The following is an 18,127-nucleotide window of genomic DNA, read 5'->3' on the forward strand; positions in this document are numbered from 1 at the left end:
TAAAGAGAGTAGCCCAAGAGTTGGCGGTGGGTGGTGATGACTAGCTGCCTTCCCTCTAGTCTTAAACTGCTAAATTAGGGGCGGTTAGCGCAGATAGCCCTCGTGTAGCTTTGTGCGAAAAACAAAAACAATATAAAACCCACCGGAGAACCCAGTTTACTTCCAAATCGTACTAAATACACAATATTAGCCATTTTAAATTCCTTTTTACCACTTTCCCTTTTCAGTTGCCAGTACCAAAATCCCACGAAATGTATCGTTTACTGAAAAGACATGTATCGGTCGACTTGAATCCCTGACGCTGTCAGTTCTACATTGAACTTCTACACCGGAAGACAAGTATTCTTATCTTTACATATCTCGTACAAAATGTGCAATTTCACAGAAACGTCAAAATAATAAACGCAGCAGACAGAATTAATTTTAAAGCAGTTTTCGTGCTTCTGTTTAGATAAAATGCATTGAAAACAACCGATACGTATTTAACCTACTGCTGGTAATCAAACCTTAACTTAGCCAATATGTCAAGCATATCCGAACTGTATTTTACAAGATTTATAGCTAATTTTATAACCAAGATGTTAAGTACATCCAATCTGTTTTACTTGATATTGTGACTGATTATACAACCAATAGATCGAGCATATCCTATCTGTTTTTTACTCGATATTTAATATAGTTGATTCTGACACCAACACGTTAGGTTTAATGTATATGTATAGTACTCAGTAATTGTAGCCAGATATTCGTAACTTTGTTTCGCATCAAACACATTACTATACCAGATATTTATTCTAATTGTCGTTCATAAACGCTCTCCTTACTAAAGAATTTGATCAAAGTAAATCAGTTCAAGATTTCTTAACCTTCCCTTACCCCCACGTCTCGGTTAATCCAGACAGGAGATGAAAAAAAATATTTGAAATCTTCGTTACCGAGAAAGACATTAGGTAATAGTAGTGAGATGCTAGAACGGCTGAAAGTAATCGACTGCCAAAACATGGCTACAGACCTTCGCTAATACAGAAAAAATCGTCTTTGAAAGCCTCAAAAAGGCGCAGCTAAAAATTCAACTTCAAAGTGTTCTACCCCCCCATCTGTCACATGCTGGATCAGTAAAAACGTGCGTAGTTCAATGTCAGTACTATACACGGATATCAAGGTCATACACAAGCTTCATATTTCTGGTTATTAGGCCTTGGATAAAAGAAGCTCTCAGTTCTTTGAACGCCATCAAAAAAGCGCGGGTAAAAATAAAACTTTTCTCTTTATTACAAGTTGAAAACGTTGCTAGAAGATCATTAAGGTCTGGTACAATGAAACACTTCTAAATATTATTTTCATGTATCACAATGAAGTTTTCACGAAAACGTTTTTATCGTTACTGAGGGTATTAGCAACATTACATGGGGCGACAGGTAAAAATGGAAGGAAAAAAAAGAGATGAATGTAACCGTTAGGGTAAGTTTAAGGCTATGGTGGTATGTTTTAAATTAACCAAACAATCTCAAAGTACAACAGCAATTCCTCCAATTGCATGAATGTTGGAATCATTTTTTAATTTAACACAAAAACTATGGCAAAAAAAAAAATCAAATACACAATTCACAGCCAAGGTCAAACATTCGCTTCATACGAAAGTAATTCACTTACAACGTCCATCACATTCGCCCTCCCACAGACTAACTCATGCATAGGTTACCCCAGCCATCTACAACAATAGCTGAAGGTGGGGTTCCATGATATATTAGTCACCATGCGCATGACCCAATTCTGCAAAGCAGAGCCCTACAGCAGTTTTCTCTGATCACCAGGTGTTTCCACCTGCTCAACTCTGCCCATTGTTACAATATGTGCCTGCTTTTTGTGTCGAAAATAGCAACTCCATTTTTGCCAACGACTTCTTCCTATAACAGATTACTGTCCTTTCTTTTTCTATTATGACTACTTCGTTAACGTCAAACACGCTGCATTTCAGCCTTTTTGATACCATTAATATTATACGTTTACTTTTTGAAACAGTCCACAAAACAAAAGATTCCAGGCATAAGTTAAGGCCTCTTCAGTTATACTAAAACTTTTCCTAATTGACTAAAGTTCAATAGATAAGAGCTTTCATCTCCAAAATCCAAAATTGTATGTTAAAACACTTCTTAAACACCAGAATGCATTTTCTCTGAAACATTTTCAATAATATTAAAATAAACGTCACATTCTCTCAATGTACAACAGTAAAGAATAAAACCACGTAAGAAACTTAAGATAAGGACATGTGGAAGTAATATGATGAGTATTACAGAATAAAAACTAAACCATCACCTAACAGAATCTAAACAACCATCACATACTAAAAACTAAACAACCATCACCTAATAAAATCGAAGCAACCATCACCTACTAAAAACTAAACAACCATCACCTAATAGAATCTAAACAACGCTTAATTAAAGCCGGATAGCAACACTAATAGAAACATTTTGGACAGAAAACAAATATACACTTTTCAACAGAAGTAACACCTACAGTACAAGACAAGCAACAAATTCAAGAAATCAGAGAAACACACGGAGATCATCGAACAAAATAAATTGTTCAGCCAGAAAAGTATAGCTTAATGAAAAAAATCAAGTGTATTGTTTGTTTTGGAATTCCGCGCAAAGCTACACGAGGGCTATTTGCGTTACCTGTCCTTAATTTACCAATGTAAGACTAGAGGGAAGGTAGCTAGTCATCATCACCCACCAACAACTCTTGGGCTACTCTTTTACCAACGAATATAGTGTGATTGACCGTCACATTATAAAGCCCCCACGGATGAAAGAGCGAGCATGTTTGGTGCGACGGGGATTCGAACCCGCGACCCTCAGCATACGAGTCATATGTCTTAACTAACTTGGCCATACTAGGCTCAAGTGTATTGGAGAAAGTTGGATAAAAAGGAAGCAAACCATAGCAATATACAAGATCAGCGAGTCTTTGGTAAACAATGTTCCAAAGACAAAATGTTATAAACAAAAACCTTCTTTCAATAAAGTGAATGTTTATAAAGTTAAAAATTTCCTTAAAACAAAAAAATGTGAAGTCTAAGTTAAAAGAAACAATGTGCTATAATTTTGTCTAACTATACTACTGTAACAGCATCAACTAGCGGATATCACACAAACACCAACTAATCAGAAACAAAATAATACCTAGAAGGACTTACAAAATAACGCCTCGTAGGAACCCGTTAAGTACCATATGGTGAGAACCAGAAGAAAAAAAAAACACTTCATGGGAGAGCTAGATAAGCACCACCTGGTGAAAAGAAATATGCACCATATGGTAAGAAACTGACATACAGCACTTAACGAAAACCACATGGAAGAGTCCTTACAATGAAAAAGGTAAAAGAGGCACGTGTTATAATAACTATACTCATTTACTTAGAGCCAAAAGCACATGTTACACAATAAGTTAACAAACTTCTTATTAACACGTTGTGTTAATAAGGGTGTCACATATTCACAATTAGAAAACGTTATGTAGTAAGAGCATCAATCACAAGGTGCTATTACAGCGTGATAAAATATGAAAATACAAGGGCTGTGTGAAGGTCGTTTGGCAATTCGCGCCCACACCAGTTTCATTTATAATATCATATTTTACATACTAGAGATCAGGCACTGTCAATGAATTAAACAAGCACGGCATATTAAAAAAAACAACTGAAAAACCTATCAGCACCGTGAAGATAGAATAAAATATACTATAACTAAATATCATGGATATTTATCATAAGTAAAGATATAATAACCAAAGCAATATCACTTATTTAAAAAAAAACAATAAGAAAAACAATACTTTTAAGAACTACCGTATTTTCCGGTTAATAAGCCGAGGCCAATTTTCAGCTCTGAAAATGAGGGTTTTTGCTTATTACCTCCCAATAAGCCGAAGCCACTTTTAAGAAGTGACAAGTTTCTTCAAAATGATTTCTTAGTCTCGTTTCAGCGTCAGCATGCATGTTGTGTGTGATCATTGGCGTTCTGTAGTAAAGCAGAACGTGTCGTATTGAGACAGAGATGGAATCAATATGTCATTCGTTATTGGCTCCACTCACTGTAATTAGGTAACCAATGAAATTCCAGAAACAACGTTTCACTGTAGTCTTAACGTGCTTTGCTGATGGGACAAAATTACCGCCTATGGTAATTTTCAAAAGAAAAACATTTCCTAAGAAAAAGAAATTTCCGAAAGGAGTGATCGGCCAATAAGCCGACCCCCAAAAATCAGGTCCAAAATTTAGGGCCAGAAATTCGGCTTATTAGGCGGAAAATACGGTAAACAAGTATTCGGAGGTTAAAAAATCTAAGCAACCACCACAACCAACAGCGTACCGTAAAAGCAACTCAAACACGCACGCACATGCTCATAACGACGGCCACACAAGTTTCTTCAGGCTGTGAGGTTTTATTGGTCGTCAGTTTTCATACAAAATTATGTTATGCTAAACTGGTATGTTTTATTTTCATTAAACTGAAACGTGCAGTACATGTTTATTACAAAAAATATGTTTCAATATCCACAGCAGGAAAGCAGAAACACTCATTCTTGAAAAACTGGAAAATGCAAGAGAAAGTTAACTATATTTAGATTTTCCATTTATTTATTTTTGAATAATTACTGTAACATTGCAACAATAATGATCGATTGCTTTTATACTGAAATGAAGGCATGCGTTGATTAATATATTTCCCTACGCTATTAACGTAAATTCAACCTATATGACACTGGTTCCCAACCTTTTTTATGCCCCGCACCCTTAAAAAATTTTAATATGTTCTCGCACCATTCACAGTAATTATTTATTTAAGAATAAAGGTGAAGATGGCCAAAACAAATGTTATCTCGCACCCCCAAGGGTTGGGACCACTACTATACGGTATCCAACACAGATTTGTAAAGGTGGTGGTGTATCGTGTATTTAGGTCAGCTAATCAAAACTTGTGTCTGCTTAACGTCAGCTGGATTTTCAGGGAATTAGATTAGCGAGTTATACGTACTTAAACTAAACAGCACATCGTGAAAAAATGTACCGTTAGTAACAGTAAGTACACAAACTATCACTACTTGTTTCTCTGTGTGTTTCTTTTGGTTTGTGTTAAATAAATTATCAGCTGTTTGTGTATGTCATCTAGCAGCAATCTTTACTCCATTCAGATTTTATTTTCATTACGTTAGATACAAGCTTACTATCCCAGGTTCCAACCCAGTCTATGTACTTTTTTTATGGCGACAAAAGCTGTTTGTATTTATATTTTTTCTATTTGTGACAAAGCTACTGCGGCTATTTGCGGCTGTCTCTAATTTTGAACAACTGATACAAGCAGACACTCAACAACACTATTTATACTAAGAGATTGACTGTGATTCTTATAACACACCCCCAACTTAGAGTGCAGGAAAAATTGTGTGTTACTGCACGGATTCGAGTTGGTTCGTCAGATCTGTAATCCTGCATCGGGATATAGATGAATAAAATAATAAAGAAGAAGAGACGACAAAAGGATTAAATAGCTCTTTCTGTGAATATTTTCATACCAGCATTTAATTATTTTAAATGTCTTTAACTGTTTTAACTGCACAATTTTTTCCTTTGGCTAATTAAAAATTGTATATTGGAACAAGTAAAGAACCAGTAAAGGAAATGGTTAAAGCTTTGATAATTTATTATAAATAATTCTACTTTCTTTAATAATATATTTAAATGATTTCAGGCTTATTGTTTAATGATAAAATTATGATGAGAATTTCAAAGAAAACACTAGAATGTTAATACATCATAACGCTTGGCTTTTGTGCTATAAAACAATAATGCACTGAGAACCTTTAATCTTCCAAGTTACAAAATATTTAATTTTTTATCACTAAAATTTTTCGTCCAAATAATTCTTTAAACGTCTTTAAGTAATTATTATTAGATTTTGTTCAAAGCAAGCTACTTGAGTACGTCACAACTAAAACTTTACCCGTTAATGTATACAGCAAATTAAATGTATTGTTCTTCCTTTTAATATTTCAGTGCATTGTTTCACGAGTTGGGTACCCTTGCAATCAGTTGAACTTTCGAAGTTATTAATTTAAAAGGAGAAAAACTTCACAAAGCTGAACAATCATGAGCAGTTTGAGCACCCATACAGTTTCATGGACTGAATCAGAATAGACACCAACAGATAAGTCAGACGTGTGGTGTACGTTCTTCTTTGTCTTTTCTTGTTACTTAACTACGCAAATTTTGCCGAGTTTTTAACAACTATCATTACCACGAGAAACGTGTTATAATTATTACCGGTGATTCACAATTTTAAAAAGTAATCAAAGCGTGATTTTCATAACAAATTCTAAGCTCAGTTTCTAACGCAACGTCACCTTTCGTTATTTACACCGTAACGTTTAAACAACACAACGTTTATCAAATGTTTAAGAATATAATCATTAACAATAGTATACCTGGGATTTTGAATCCATTTTATTTCACCATATACAGTTACCTAAATTAACTTAGGTATGTCAATAATGTTATGACAATACATCAAATTCAGTATTCTTTAACATATTCATATAACCACTACGATACTTTACAGTTAGTATTTCACCAATGCCAGCTCACCTGATAATCTTTTAGCTTCGAGTAGTCTACGAAATCGAGTCCTTTATCCACTAGGTACTCAATAGGTTTATATTTGTACTTCAGTACTCCTGCCTTGTCAACAAGGGATTGGTAGCTCTACAAAAATAATGAACAAAAGAGTCAAATAAACTACAACAGCTTTAAATAAACCCATGTTAAACTTTAAAAAAATTAACATTGCAACTGAATAACCAATACACTTCCAATCGGAAGATAACCACCCACTACAACTATCAAATATTACAGGAATATAGCCTATCATGACTATTAGATATTATTAGACTATAATACAGCATGCCTAATAGGTATTAAAGGATAATAACCTGCGTATTTGGCAAATATTATGGATGATGAGCTGTTAGGTATATACTAGAAATCTCCACATGACAATCCATTACATCTACCAGATCTTATAAATACCGAGAACTGTAATGTCTGTCCAAGCGTCTGTTTCTCTCCCGTTTGAAAAGCTGCGCACGCAAGCAAAGCTCAACATCCACTCTTAAAATAACGGGAGAACAGACGTGAATTACGTTGATGTTAAATTTTATTCCATAAGCATTGTGTGTTAAATAGATAAATTTTGGTCTATTTGGGAAAAAACATTATGCGGATAGACAAATAAACTCGCGTAGACGAAACTTTGGCTACTCTTATACCAACTAATAGAGGGATTGATAGTACATTGTTACACCCCTACAGCTAAAAGGGCAAGCATGTTTGGTGCAACGGGGATTCGAACCCGCCAACCTCAGATTGCGACTCGAATGCCATAAGTCCTTAAACTTACCGCTTTTCTACTGTGTGACTTGCAACATCTAGAATTTACTTTAAAACAATCATATTCACCAGGTGATACTTAAATATATATATGTAAAAATGGATGGTTTGGGTTGAGAAAATTTTTATGTAGAGGAGAGAACAACGTTTCGATAGTCAACTGTACCAGTCAAACATGTTAGAATATATTCAGTCAATCTGCTATTTCAGTATATAAACAATGAGCTATGCTGATGAGATATTAAATAAATGAACTATGTTGAACATGTCTTAAGTAATGATAATATATCCATCCCACGATAAACTATCTGCAGGTAAACTACCAGATATGTTGGTGTTACCTGGAGAAAAAGTCAACAAAACTTCTCTGAACTAATTAGTAGTACCAGAAGTTCACCAACAATACCTATCAGGTTTACTGGAAGATACAATCTTTAATTATAACAGATATTGCATAAATGTATACAAGTATCATCTTGAAACCTGAAACCACACTTAACCGTCAATATTCACCCTACTTCGATATTTATGTTCTAAAACACAAAAAGCATAGCGATAAATGTAGGTGTAATGGCTTTACCGTTATGTTTATTTTAGTACCTACGTATGTTTCAGTTTGATGCATGTGACTTATTGTGTTGAATGTGTATTGCGTAAACCCCGCTTGTGCTCTAAATTTGTGGAAGATTTTCCAGTGCAAGAATCAACAATATGTGATTTGCGAAAACGCTAGCATGTTTTCGAACATTGTTGAAACTTCAAGAATCTTGCGTGATAGGTATAAAAGAAGCTAGACAAGAGACAGTTATTATTAGTCAGCTACAGTCAGTGTACTACAAGCGTCAGAAGCTAAAATTGTGATTGACGCTTATTAACGTTATAGATTTCATACGTTACGAATCGTTCAACTTCAAAGAATTAACTTGTTATTTGAATATTAAAATATACTTGTGTTAAGAAAGAAAATTATGTATATCAATCCTGTTGGTTAATATTATAAATTTGATACTTATCAACATTTAATTAAGATTTCTGGCTAGTTGAAACCTTAATACGTAGTATACGTAACATAATAAATCACAGACTCGTCCGAGGTAAATTATAATAAGTAACAATAGTTTAATAAAACAATATATTAATATTTCATTATTTGCAAATTATGTATCTTTCAAGTTTACAACATTGTTATGATTCAGTTCACAATACAGTTTCTATTTCCTTTTTAAAACCTGGAACATGCTTTTTGATTATTTGCTGGTAAAAAAAAAAATCCACATGTTCATGCTTGACAAACTAGCATCAAATACTGCGTTACACATGACAGTATAATGACAGAAGAAAACAAAAACGAATATACTATTTGCTAACAAATACCCTACTGGCACGTGTATTACATAATCATGACAAGAGGGTGATTAAAAACAGCACACACACACACGCAAGTTTTGACAGTCTTCAACAGGAGTGATAGCTTAAGGTCACTCTTTGAATAACTAACTTATCCGTGCTTTATGCTATAGCTTTTGGCATTGTTTTCATTTCGTAAGCAGCAAACAATAAATTAGTATCAGTTAATTAAATTCCAGCGTAGTTAGTGGCTGCTGATATAAATATTATTATTCGTACTATTTAAGGCGTTTAAGAAAAGTGAAGTCAATAACCGCTGGCGTAAATTGTTTTTGACGTGTTTTAAAGCGTATAATACATACAGTGGTCATTAATATAAATACAAGTATTATGAAAACCTTTTATTGATAAATAAAAAAGCTACGTAGGGAATTCATTCTCCATGTAAAGTCGCAACGGCTTGGTGTGCTATGTGAATGTTCAAATGATATGTCTGTTTTTATCCCTATTTTGTTTGGTTCATTTTCTCAAGTCCAAGAGCTAGCCCTAAATAACTTTTTCTTTAGCGAAATTGTTTCTTCTAATACTTGTTTACTTTTTCTTAAGATAGTGTACCTGGGATACTGGGTTATAGAGAGTATTCTAAAGCTTTATAAATATTGCATATAATAGTATTAAAATAAGTTGTCAAAGATCATGAAGGCTTTCACGCTCTATCAAATGATGATAAAATTATACTTACTACTAGAACTAGGCAGGCGCTAGGCCTATTAAAGTCAGATGATGATGAAGGAAAATAAGAAATACCAGATTTAGCTATTTGCCCGTTTTCGATTTGGCGACGCTCTTCATACCAGCAGCATATATACCGGAGATAGAGCGACTACACATGGTAGATATTCTTGGCTAGCTTCTGTTGACTTATGTGTGTATATCGATTTTTTTTTTTATTATTATTTGTTTACTCCTTCGCTTCATACATAATACAGGCGTTGGTTCCCTAATGATTCCGATTGTACAGTGTACAAAGAATTAAGTGTTCTACATGTTACATTCATCTAATGCTCTTCTATTATACTACTACTTCCTGTTTCACCTCGGTGGACATAACAAACAGCCCGATGTGGCTTTGCTATAAGAAAAAACACACACACACACCTGTTTCACCTAGTTCTTAAGCATTTTAAAGGAACACTGAATTTATGTAAGAAAGTTAAATTCAAGGTGTAATAGCATTGTTTAAACTTGAATTATGATTTTTTTTCCATGTAATAATAATAAAATAAATAGTCAAAGATCGTGAAGACTGTTTTGTTCTACCAAATGATAAAATTATAGTTACTACTAGAACTAGGTAGGCACTAAGCCTGTTGAAGAACGAAAATAAGAAATCTCACTTTTGGCTTTTCGCTGGTTCTCGACTTTGGGACGCTCTGAATAGCTGAAAAGCAGCACACATATCGAATATAGGGCGACTATTTGATGATCTGTAGAAGAAAATTCGCGTGACCTTTGTACTGTTTTAATATAAGTTACATAGAGAGTGATATCACACTCTCCGATAATTACGTGTTAATTAAGAAAACTAGAGTTAATAATGTTAATATGAATATGTTTTTTTAAATCGTGTCAGAAAGGTATAGTTAAGAACTGTTTATGTAAATATAATCACTGTCCATGTCTTTTAAAGCACTTAAGAAAATTATTGTTGGTGACTGCTAACACAAATATGATGTTTTAAAAGTGAAAATGATATAACTCTGGAAGACGGTAAAGTTTATAAAGAAAGAAAAAAGGCGTTATATATTACAACCGCGTTCACTTTTTGCATGTTTTTAAATGAGGAAGAAATGTGTTACTGGTTTTTGTATAACATAAACTGTATGGGTAAAATCAAATAATTGGGACTATTTTCATAACTGTGTTTGTATATTCCAGAAAGTTTCAAGAATATATCCTGTGGTTTTGCATTAGAACTTTGCGTTTTAACTTATCACGTGCGCAGAAACGTACCTTTCGCAATTTTCAGTACTTTATGTACAAAGTTGGGCCTGGCACGACCAGGTGGGTTAAGGCATTCGACTCGTAATCCGAGGATCGCGGGTTCAAATACCGGTGATACCAAACATGTTCGCCCATTCAGCCGTGGGGGCGTTATAATGTTAGTCAATCCCATTAGTCGTTGGTAAAACAGTAGCCCAAGAGTTGGCGGTGGGTGATGATGACTAGCTGCCATCCCTCTAGTCTTACACTGCTAAATTAGAGACGACTAGCGCAGATAGCCCTCGTGTAGCTTTGCGCGAAATTCAAAAAACAAACAAACAAAGCAAAGAAAGTTGCTGCCATTATAGCTATGACGTTCACCATCGTGTAATAGCGTGTGTAAGCCAGTATCTTTCAAAGTTAATACAATCTATTTCGCGTAGCAGCGTAAATAAACAAGGTAGCTTTGCAGAATTTGATATAACCGTACTGCTAAATATTATATACAGAAAGTGTAACATATCATTCAGTATCGCTGTGATCTTGTCCTCCGCTGGGACGGCGGTAAGTCTACGGATTTACAACTCTAAAATCAGGGGTTCGATTCCCCTCGATAGACACAGAAGATAACCCAATGTGGTTTTACCATACAAAAAACAAACGCTATAATCTTCATTACAAAAAATCATTGTTTACTTCTATATGTATTTTTACTCTACGGCTGTCTCCTCAGCTCCTAACATTTTTGAAACAAGTATGAATTTCTTTAATGACTGATTAACATTATCTTGTAGTAAATACAAGCATGTCCTATTTTATAATAATAGCTATCCGTACCTCATAAGAGACACGAATAAATTAAATTAGCCAAAACCATTTACTGTTTTGCACCTGAAGCATACGTCACAAAACGTATTACACTCTTCAGAACACCCAAACACAACTACTGGTCATTATAATTTTGAGGTTTGTTACCTTTACCTGAATAATATCCAACTATGTTTAATCAATATGGTGAAGTAACCTACTGCTTGTTAAAATAACAATGTGCGTGTATTAATTTTTAAACTAACATTTAAGCATGCAGAGCTTTATCGGTATTTGGTTATTGTGCACGACCTAGGAGAGTCAGGTTCACTGCGGATCTAATCCTCTCACCTTTACTGTTGCTTATAAACTTGAAAATGCTATATGGTTATTCAGATCAGTGAACGCTAGTGTAAAATACTGCACTGGAACATTGATTTTACTTCCGTTTTCAGGTCTATAACGTTTAATGCTATTTCACTATTTCTCTTAATTTGGCTGTATATATTTCAAAGAGTTCCATAGAAAAACGCTACTTTTTCATTTGAAATAATTATCAATTTGCGTATTTCACGTATATAAACTCCTTTAAAAACATATATGATAATTAATTGTATGTGATATGTTAATGTCTAACACAGATGATATTTTTTCTTATCGTAAACGTTAAGTTGGGAGAGATATTTAGGGCTATCTTCGTCATGTATGATGTGGAGATCTATTGCTAATTTTTATAAAAATTTCATCAAAGTAAAGCAATCTACAAGTCTTTCTTTAATTCGTTTAATGTTTGCGTCTTTATGCATGGAGTGAATATTTGTTTATTAGTCTGTAATGATTATTTCGTCGTGTATTGTCAATAGTTTATATGTATATGTACTGTATTAAACCGGAGATGTTCCATAACTACTCTAATATACTGTTTGTACATTTTAATTATGTTTTCTGGTGTGTTTGTTTGTTTTTTTAAATTTCGCGCAAAGCTACACGAGGGCTATCTGCGCTAGCCGTCCCTAATTTAGCAGTGTTAGACTAGAGGGAAGGCAACTAGTCATTACCACCCATCGCCAACTCTTGGGCTACTCCTTTACCAACGAATAGTGGGATTGATTGTACATTATAACGCACCCACGGCTGAAAGGGCGAGCATGTTTGGTATTACGGGTTTTCGAAACCGCGACCCTCAAATTACGAGTCGAACGCCCTAACTACCTGACTATACTGGGCCTTTCTGGTGCGACTCCTGTATTTTTACTTGTTAACACCTTAATGTAATTTCCTCAGTTGCTATGCCTTACTTCTAGCTTTGGTAATACAGTGCATACTTATTTCACGTTAATTTTGAATCATATGTTATACCGTATATTTCAGTATGATTTATTAGTGTTTTAATTGATTATGAAAAAAAGAACAAGGATTGTTTTAGGAACGTTTATTTTTATCCCGTGTTTTATACAATATTCAAAAATTTAGTTCAGAATAAGATGTAAACTTGTAGCTGCTATCGAAGAAGTTGAAGAGCTCTTCCAAATCCTCCGCAACTTGCAACGTTAAACTAAAATTTGGATAATTGAATGGCATGTCACTTACATACATAATAAAAAAAGATAGGGCTAACTACCCCTCCCTCTGTAACACCTGCTTCGAGAGTAAATTACTCTGAGTAGGCGCTTTCTACTCTGTATTTCAAAAAACTAGACAACTAGCGAATAAAATATTAGTTATTTTAATTGTTTTAATTCAAACCATAGATCGTTAAGCCGTACAGTGTCGAATACTTTCGCTACGGCCAAGAAAGCAGACGATAATGTATTTGTTATGATTAAACATATGATTTACAGTTTCATACCTAACCAAATGATCCATTGCTGGCTGAAATTTTCTGAAACTATTTTGAACTTCAGGTAATTTTGAAATGGCCTCCAGAAAGGCGAGATTTTATTCCCAATAATTCTTTTTAAATTTTTGCCTAAACGGCTAGTTAAAACTAATCGGTCGATAACTTTCTGGTTTTATTCGCTGGTTTTCTTTCCTTTACAACCATAAGAACATTTGCTTGCTTCCAAGAGGCTGGTATGTAACCAAAGATTAGAGATAAATCTTTAAAAAAATGGTTAAACAATTTATAAGTGCCCTTTCTAAGAGTAATGGCTTGTATTCCAGCCTCACTGGTGCTTTATTTTCGTTTTTGTCTCACAGATGTAATTACTTCTATTTTTGTTGTTGTGTGTATTATCTTACATGCATAATCATTATGGTTCGAATTACATGAATTTTTTGTTGTTGCTGGAAATTTCAGTGTGCATATATGTTACTTCTGTTTCACATACTAATTTACTGTACTAAAACAGTTTTTTTTTTCTTGTAACAAAACCACATTGGCTATCTGCTGCGTACACCCAGACGAATCGAACCCTTATTTTAGCGTAGTAAATTCGAAGACTTACCGCTGTTCCATAGGGGGAATAAAATAGTGTGTATTCAATGTCTGGGTCATTATGCGTTTTAATAAAAATATGTTTGTTAATTATTTTCTATAAAAGTATTACTTTTATGTTCACTTGTGTGTGCTGCTTTGTTTCCGTGATTTAAAGTCAGATATGATTTAGTAGTGTTATGATTATCTGTAAATTGTCAAGTTTGATCACTCTGTCATGCTTCTGTAGCGCTTTAGGTAACTGGAATGTAAGTGTGTGAATTACTATTAGTCGATAATATATGCACGTTTTGAGATCTAACACACAAATACAGCATTTTCGTGAATGCTACATATTCACTACAGGAATTAAATGTAGAAATAACGTAGTGATACGAAACAACTTAAATGAAAATATTATACATTTGAGCAGCTTTGATACAAACTTAAAAGATGAGTCTGGTCCACATGCATGGGGTATGCCATAAAAATTTCTTAATGTTCGTACAAGCAATATTATAAACCGATCATTTACACAGTGTTTATTAAAACGTACAATGTTTATTATCAGGAAGAGAGCATTCTGGACTGATCTAAGCAACCAACTAATTTTTTGTCTTTAAATAAAGTATATTTGTATAAAATATATATTACTATGTGTGTTTGTTTGTTTTGAATTTCACGCAAAGCCACAGGAGGGCTATCTGTGCTAACCGTCCTTAATCTAGCAATGTAAAATTAGAGGGAAGGGAGCTAGTCACCACCACCCACCGCCAACTATTGAGCTATTTTTTTATCAACGAATAGAAGAACTGACCGTCACATTATAACGCCCCCATGGCTGAAAAGGCGAGCATGTTTGGTGTGACGGGAATTCGAGTCCGCGACACTCGGATTACAAGTCGAATGCCTTAACCACCTGGCCTTGCCGGACCCCTAACACGTGTGAAAAACACCAATAATAGAGCACAGAAAGAGAACGTTTCGATCATGACAAATAAACACACATTTATTTACGACAGATAAAACCATTACCTCTCCAATCCTCTCCTGGACGACTGAGAGGTAATGGTAATGTTGTAAGTTATATTTTTAATATTTTAACTTGTTTGTTAACTAAATAGAGCGGGGATCATAATGATGAGGTTAAGACAGGTCTAGAAATTTTACTAGATGTGACATCAAGTTTTCTTGTGCATTCTAAGAGAGAGTGTAAAAAAGGGGTCGAAGAATATAGTGAAGAGATAAGGATGTTTAGAGACACCGTTAAATAAGTTGATATGTTTTCTTGAAGTAAATGCATCTATGTTTGTTATCACGATTTTTCAGTTACTCTGTCAGAACTAGATCTAGCACTAGCGAGGGACATATCCAAATTCTCGTTGCCTCCAAAGCTAATGATGTCCATTAATCAAATTTTTAATTTGTTTTAGAGTTGACCTCGTTACATGTCTCACTGCCCCTTCTAAGTTTAAGAACAGCTAGATCCGAGACTACTCTTTAAAAGTTAATCCTAGTATAACTAGAGAGGTTTACACGTAACTTACAATGTAGGCCTATAACTATTCATGGTAATGTACAAAAAAGTAACTGGACGTCGAATTATTTTCACCAATTAATTTCGAAAAACCTGTTAACGAAAATAATTTTAAGATGAGTTATGACAAGTTAATTGCTTTCAAAGCAACTATTTCTTACATGTGTGTGTTTGTCGTTCATGTTGTTTTAATTTTTGAGGATTTCAGTCTTCCATCACATAATTTTTCATATCGATTAGTTTGCCGAGTTTAAAAATGTAACCTGCTTTAATTATCACCAATATTTTTAGCAGGAATAAATAAAATTTATCACTTATTTCTAACTCAACAAAATAGGCGATGAATGGGATGATAAACGAAACTCCTTTCACAAGCAAATAGAAATTTCTTGTAGGATTTCAAATTCATAACAAAACCGTCGCCTTCTGTAAATACATTCTTTGCAGTGGGCATGCAGGCAAACAAGCACGTGACTGTTTGGTTTCCTTCAAAAATCGATTCTACGTTTTAGAGAGAGAAAAAAAATTATCTCCGCTAGCAACAACACTGTATAAAGTCATGGATCAATAACAACGGTTATAATGGTAAGACCCAAACACAAAGCTCGGAGATATTTTGTCATTCCTCAGAGGTTGACAACAATGTTCCTTGCATCAATGGAAAGAGAAAATATTAACTGTTCTTTGAAAGAAGAAAAGAAGTAAACGTATGTTAAGACTGGCACGATATCCCTCATTTCATTTCACTACAGTAAATGAGTACAGTACAAGTTATTTTGTTATGCATTTACAAATTGAACTGCATGACAAATATGCATTCTACTGATTAACACCCAGTTCAAAAGAAACTAAAACATTTAAAACTATGTTGACATATTACGATTTAAAACTACCACTTACATTTATTTTCAATCAAATAAATAAACCAAAGTTGTTAAAATGTTCAACATGGTGTGAAATATTTGACACATTATACAACAATGTCAATAATTAGTAAAACATAGTCAAATTTATAACAGAAACTATAACACACATTTTGGTAAAACAAGTAAAAAGATAATTTCAAATGATTAGATGTGTGAAAGAAACGTTAAAAATAAGCACTGTTTGCTGACATACATTAACAACGAACTGCAGCAAATAATAACTGAACAAAATTCTTGTTGTGAAACAAATCAAATGTTTTGCTCAATAAATACAAACAAGAAAAGTAAAGTAATGATAATTGAACTTTCATGGAAATAAGATGCATCATAGAGTATTACATAAACAAGTACCCCGAGCAACAAAGTATTCCAACAACAAAAGTAGAGTTGCGCTTTTTTAAAAACATATCCACAAAATTAAATTAAAATTGTGTTTTACTGTGGTCTATTAAAAATTATCCACCTCATCAACAGTAGAATTGTGATCTATTAAAATGTATGCAGTACAACAAGACTAGAATTGCACCCTACTGAAAACTATCCACCATACGAACAGTGGAATTGTGGTCTGTTAAAGATATCTAAAATAACAAAAAGAAAGCACTAACTATATAAAAACTGCAACGCACTGTGTTCCTAAAGCAGTCACCTCTATAACCAGATACTATATTGTATTGAAACAAAAAGTGCCTCCAATATCTATTGGGCAAGTATACACAGCAAAGTAACAGGCAAAACTTTTTAAACAGTTTAAACACGGTTATATTTCAAAGGTCATTCTTAATAGGTGTCTAAAGCATCATCAAAACAAAGTTGTTAGAGATTATGTATACGAAACAATATTTGTAAAGTTGGGATATTAAAAGCGCCTGCGAAAAGACTTTAAACACAAATTTCTCAATAACATATTAATATAACAAAAGCTAGCCTATTAAGTAAGAATTAAACAAAATCGAAATATTGTATACAGCACCAACATGTGAGTAATCGCCGAAGCTTCAACATCCTGGTTCACCTTTATTGTGCCCCTACAGAACTGGTACCGATACCAAGTCTGTAACCTTGAAACAGAGTTACATGCCGCTCTAAGGTGCACTTGTCACAGTTCAAAATGTCCTGATTTAATATGAACAACTAGCTAGCTAGCTAAGCGTCTACTAGAAAAATTACCAGTACTTGAGAACTTTCAAACATACCTTTCAGGCAGCCTGTCCGCGCTGTCTGTGTATATATTGGATAATACAAAGGGAATATATTTAAAAAAAAAAACACAGGGAGAAGCCCTGAACGAATGCAACTTACCCACATGAAGAAAATTGATGTCAACAGCGGTTATTATAATGGTATTTTAAAACTTCAGAAGAAGCTAAAATGTCGGGACCAGATCCTTTCACCATGAATTTCAATTTAATAAAGTATAAAAATTAATCGCACGTTTTTAGTTCTCTACATAATAAACATAGCCTGCCTCTGATTTAGAATCAAATCTGCTAAAAACGATAAATCAGCTGGTGATTGTAATAGAAACTTCAACCACCGTGTTATCAGTGCTATTCCTCCTAAATGCAACCACTCATAAATACGGCACATTTCGGTTCTGTACATAAGTACATGATATTTTTCTTCAAGACACAACTCGATACAAATAACATGAGTCT

At 34.0% G+C, this 18,127-nt stretch overlaps 1 protein-coding gene across 3 annotated transcripts in view; it reads right to left on the minus strand.

Moving 5' to 3' along the window:
- Positions 1-18,127, minus strand: part of LOC143255703 (uncharacterized) — a 150,315-nt gene that overhangs the window by 86,088 nt on the left and 46,100 nt on the right. For 2 of the 3 annotated variants that reach the window (XM_076511776.1, XM_076511777.1), the window contains exon 3: positions 6,653-6,769. In XM_076511776.1, the coding sequence (XP_076367891.1) occupies positions 6,653-6,769 (117 nt within the window). Of the gene's footprint in view, positions 1-3,922; positions 4,321-6,652; positions 6,770-18,127 lie in introns of those variants that run through there. The other variant, XM_076511778.1, reaches the window with a different exon arrangement.

This window comes from Tachypleus tridentatus, chromosome 7 (genome assembly GCF_004210375.1).
Source record: "Tachypleus tridentatus isolate NWPU-2018 chromosome 7, ASM421037v1, whole genome shotgun sequence".
Lineage (NCBI taxonomy): Eukaryota > Metazoa > Arthropoda > Merostomata > Xiphosura > Limulidae > Tachypleus > Tachypleus tridentatus.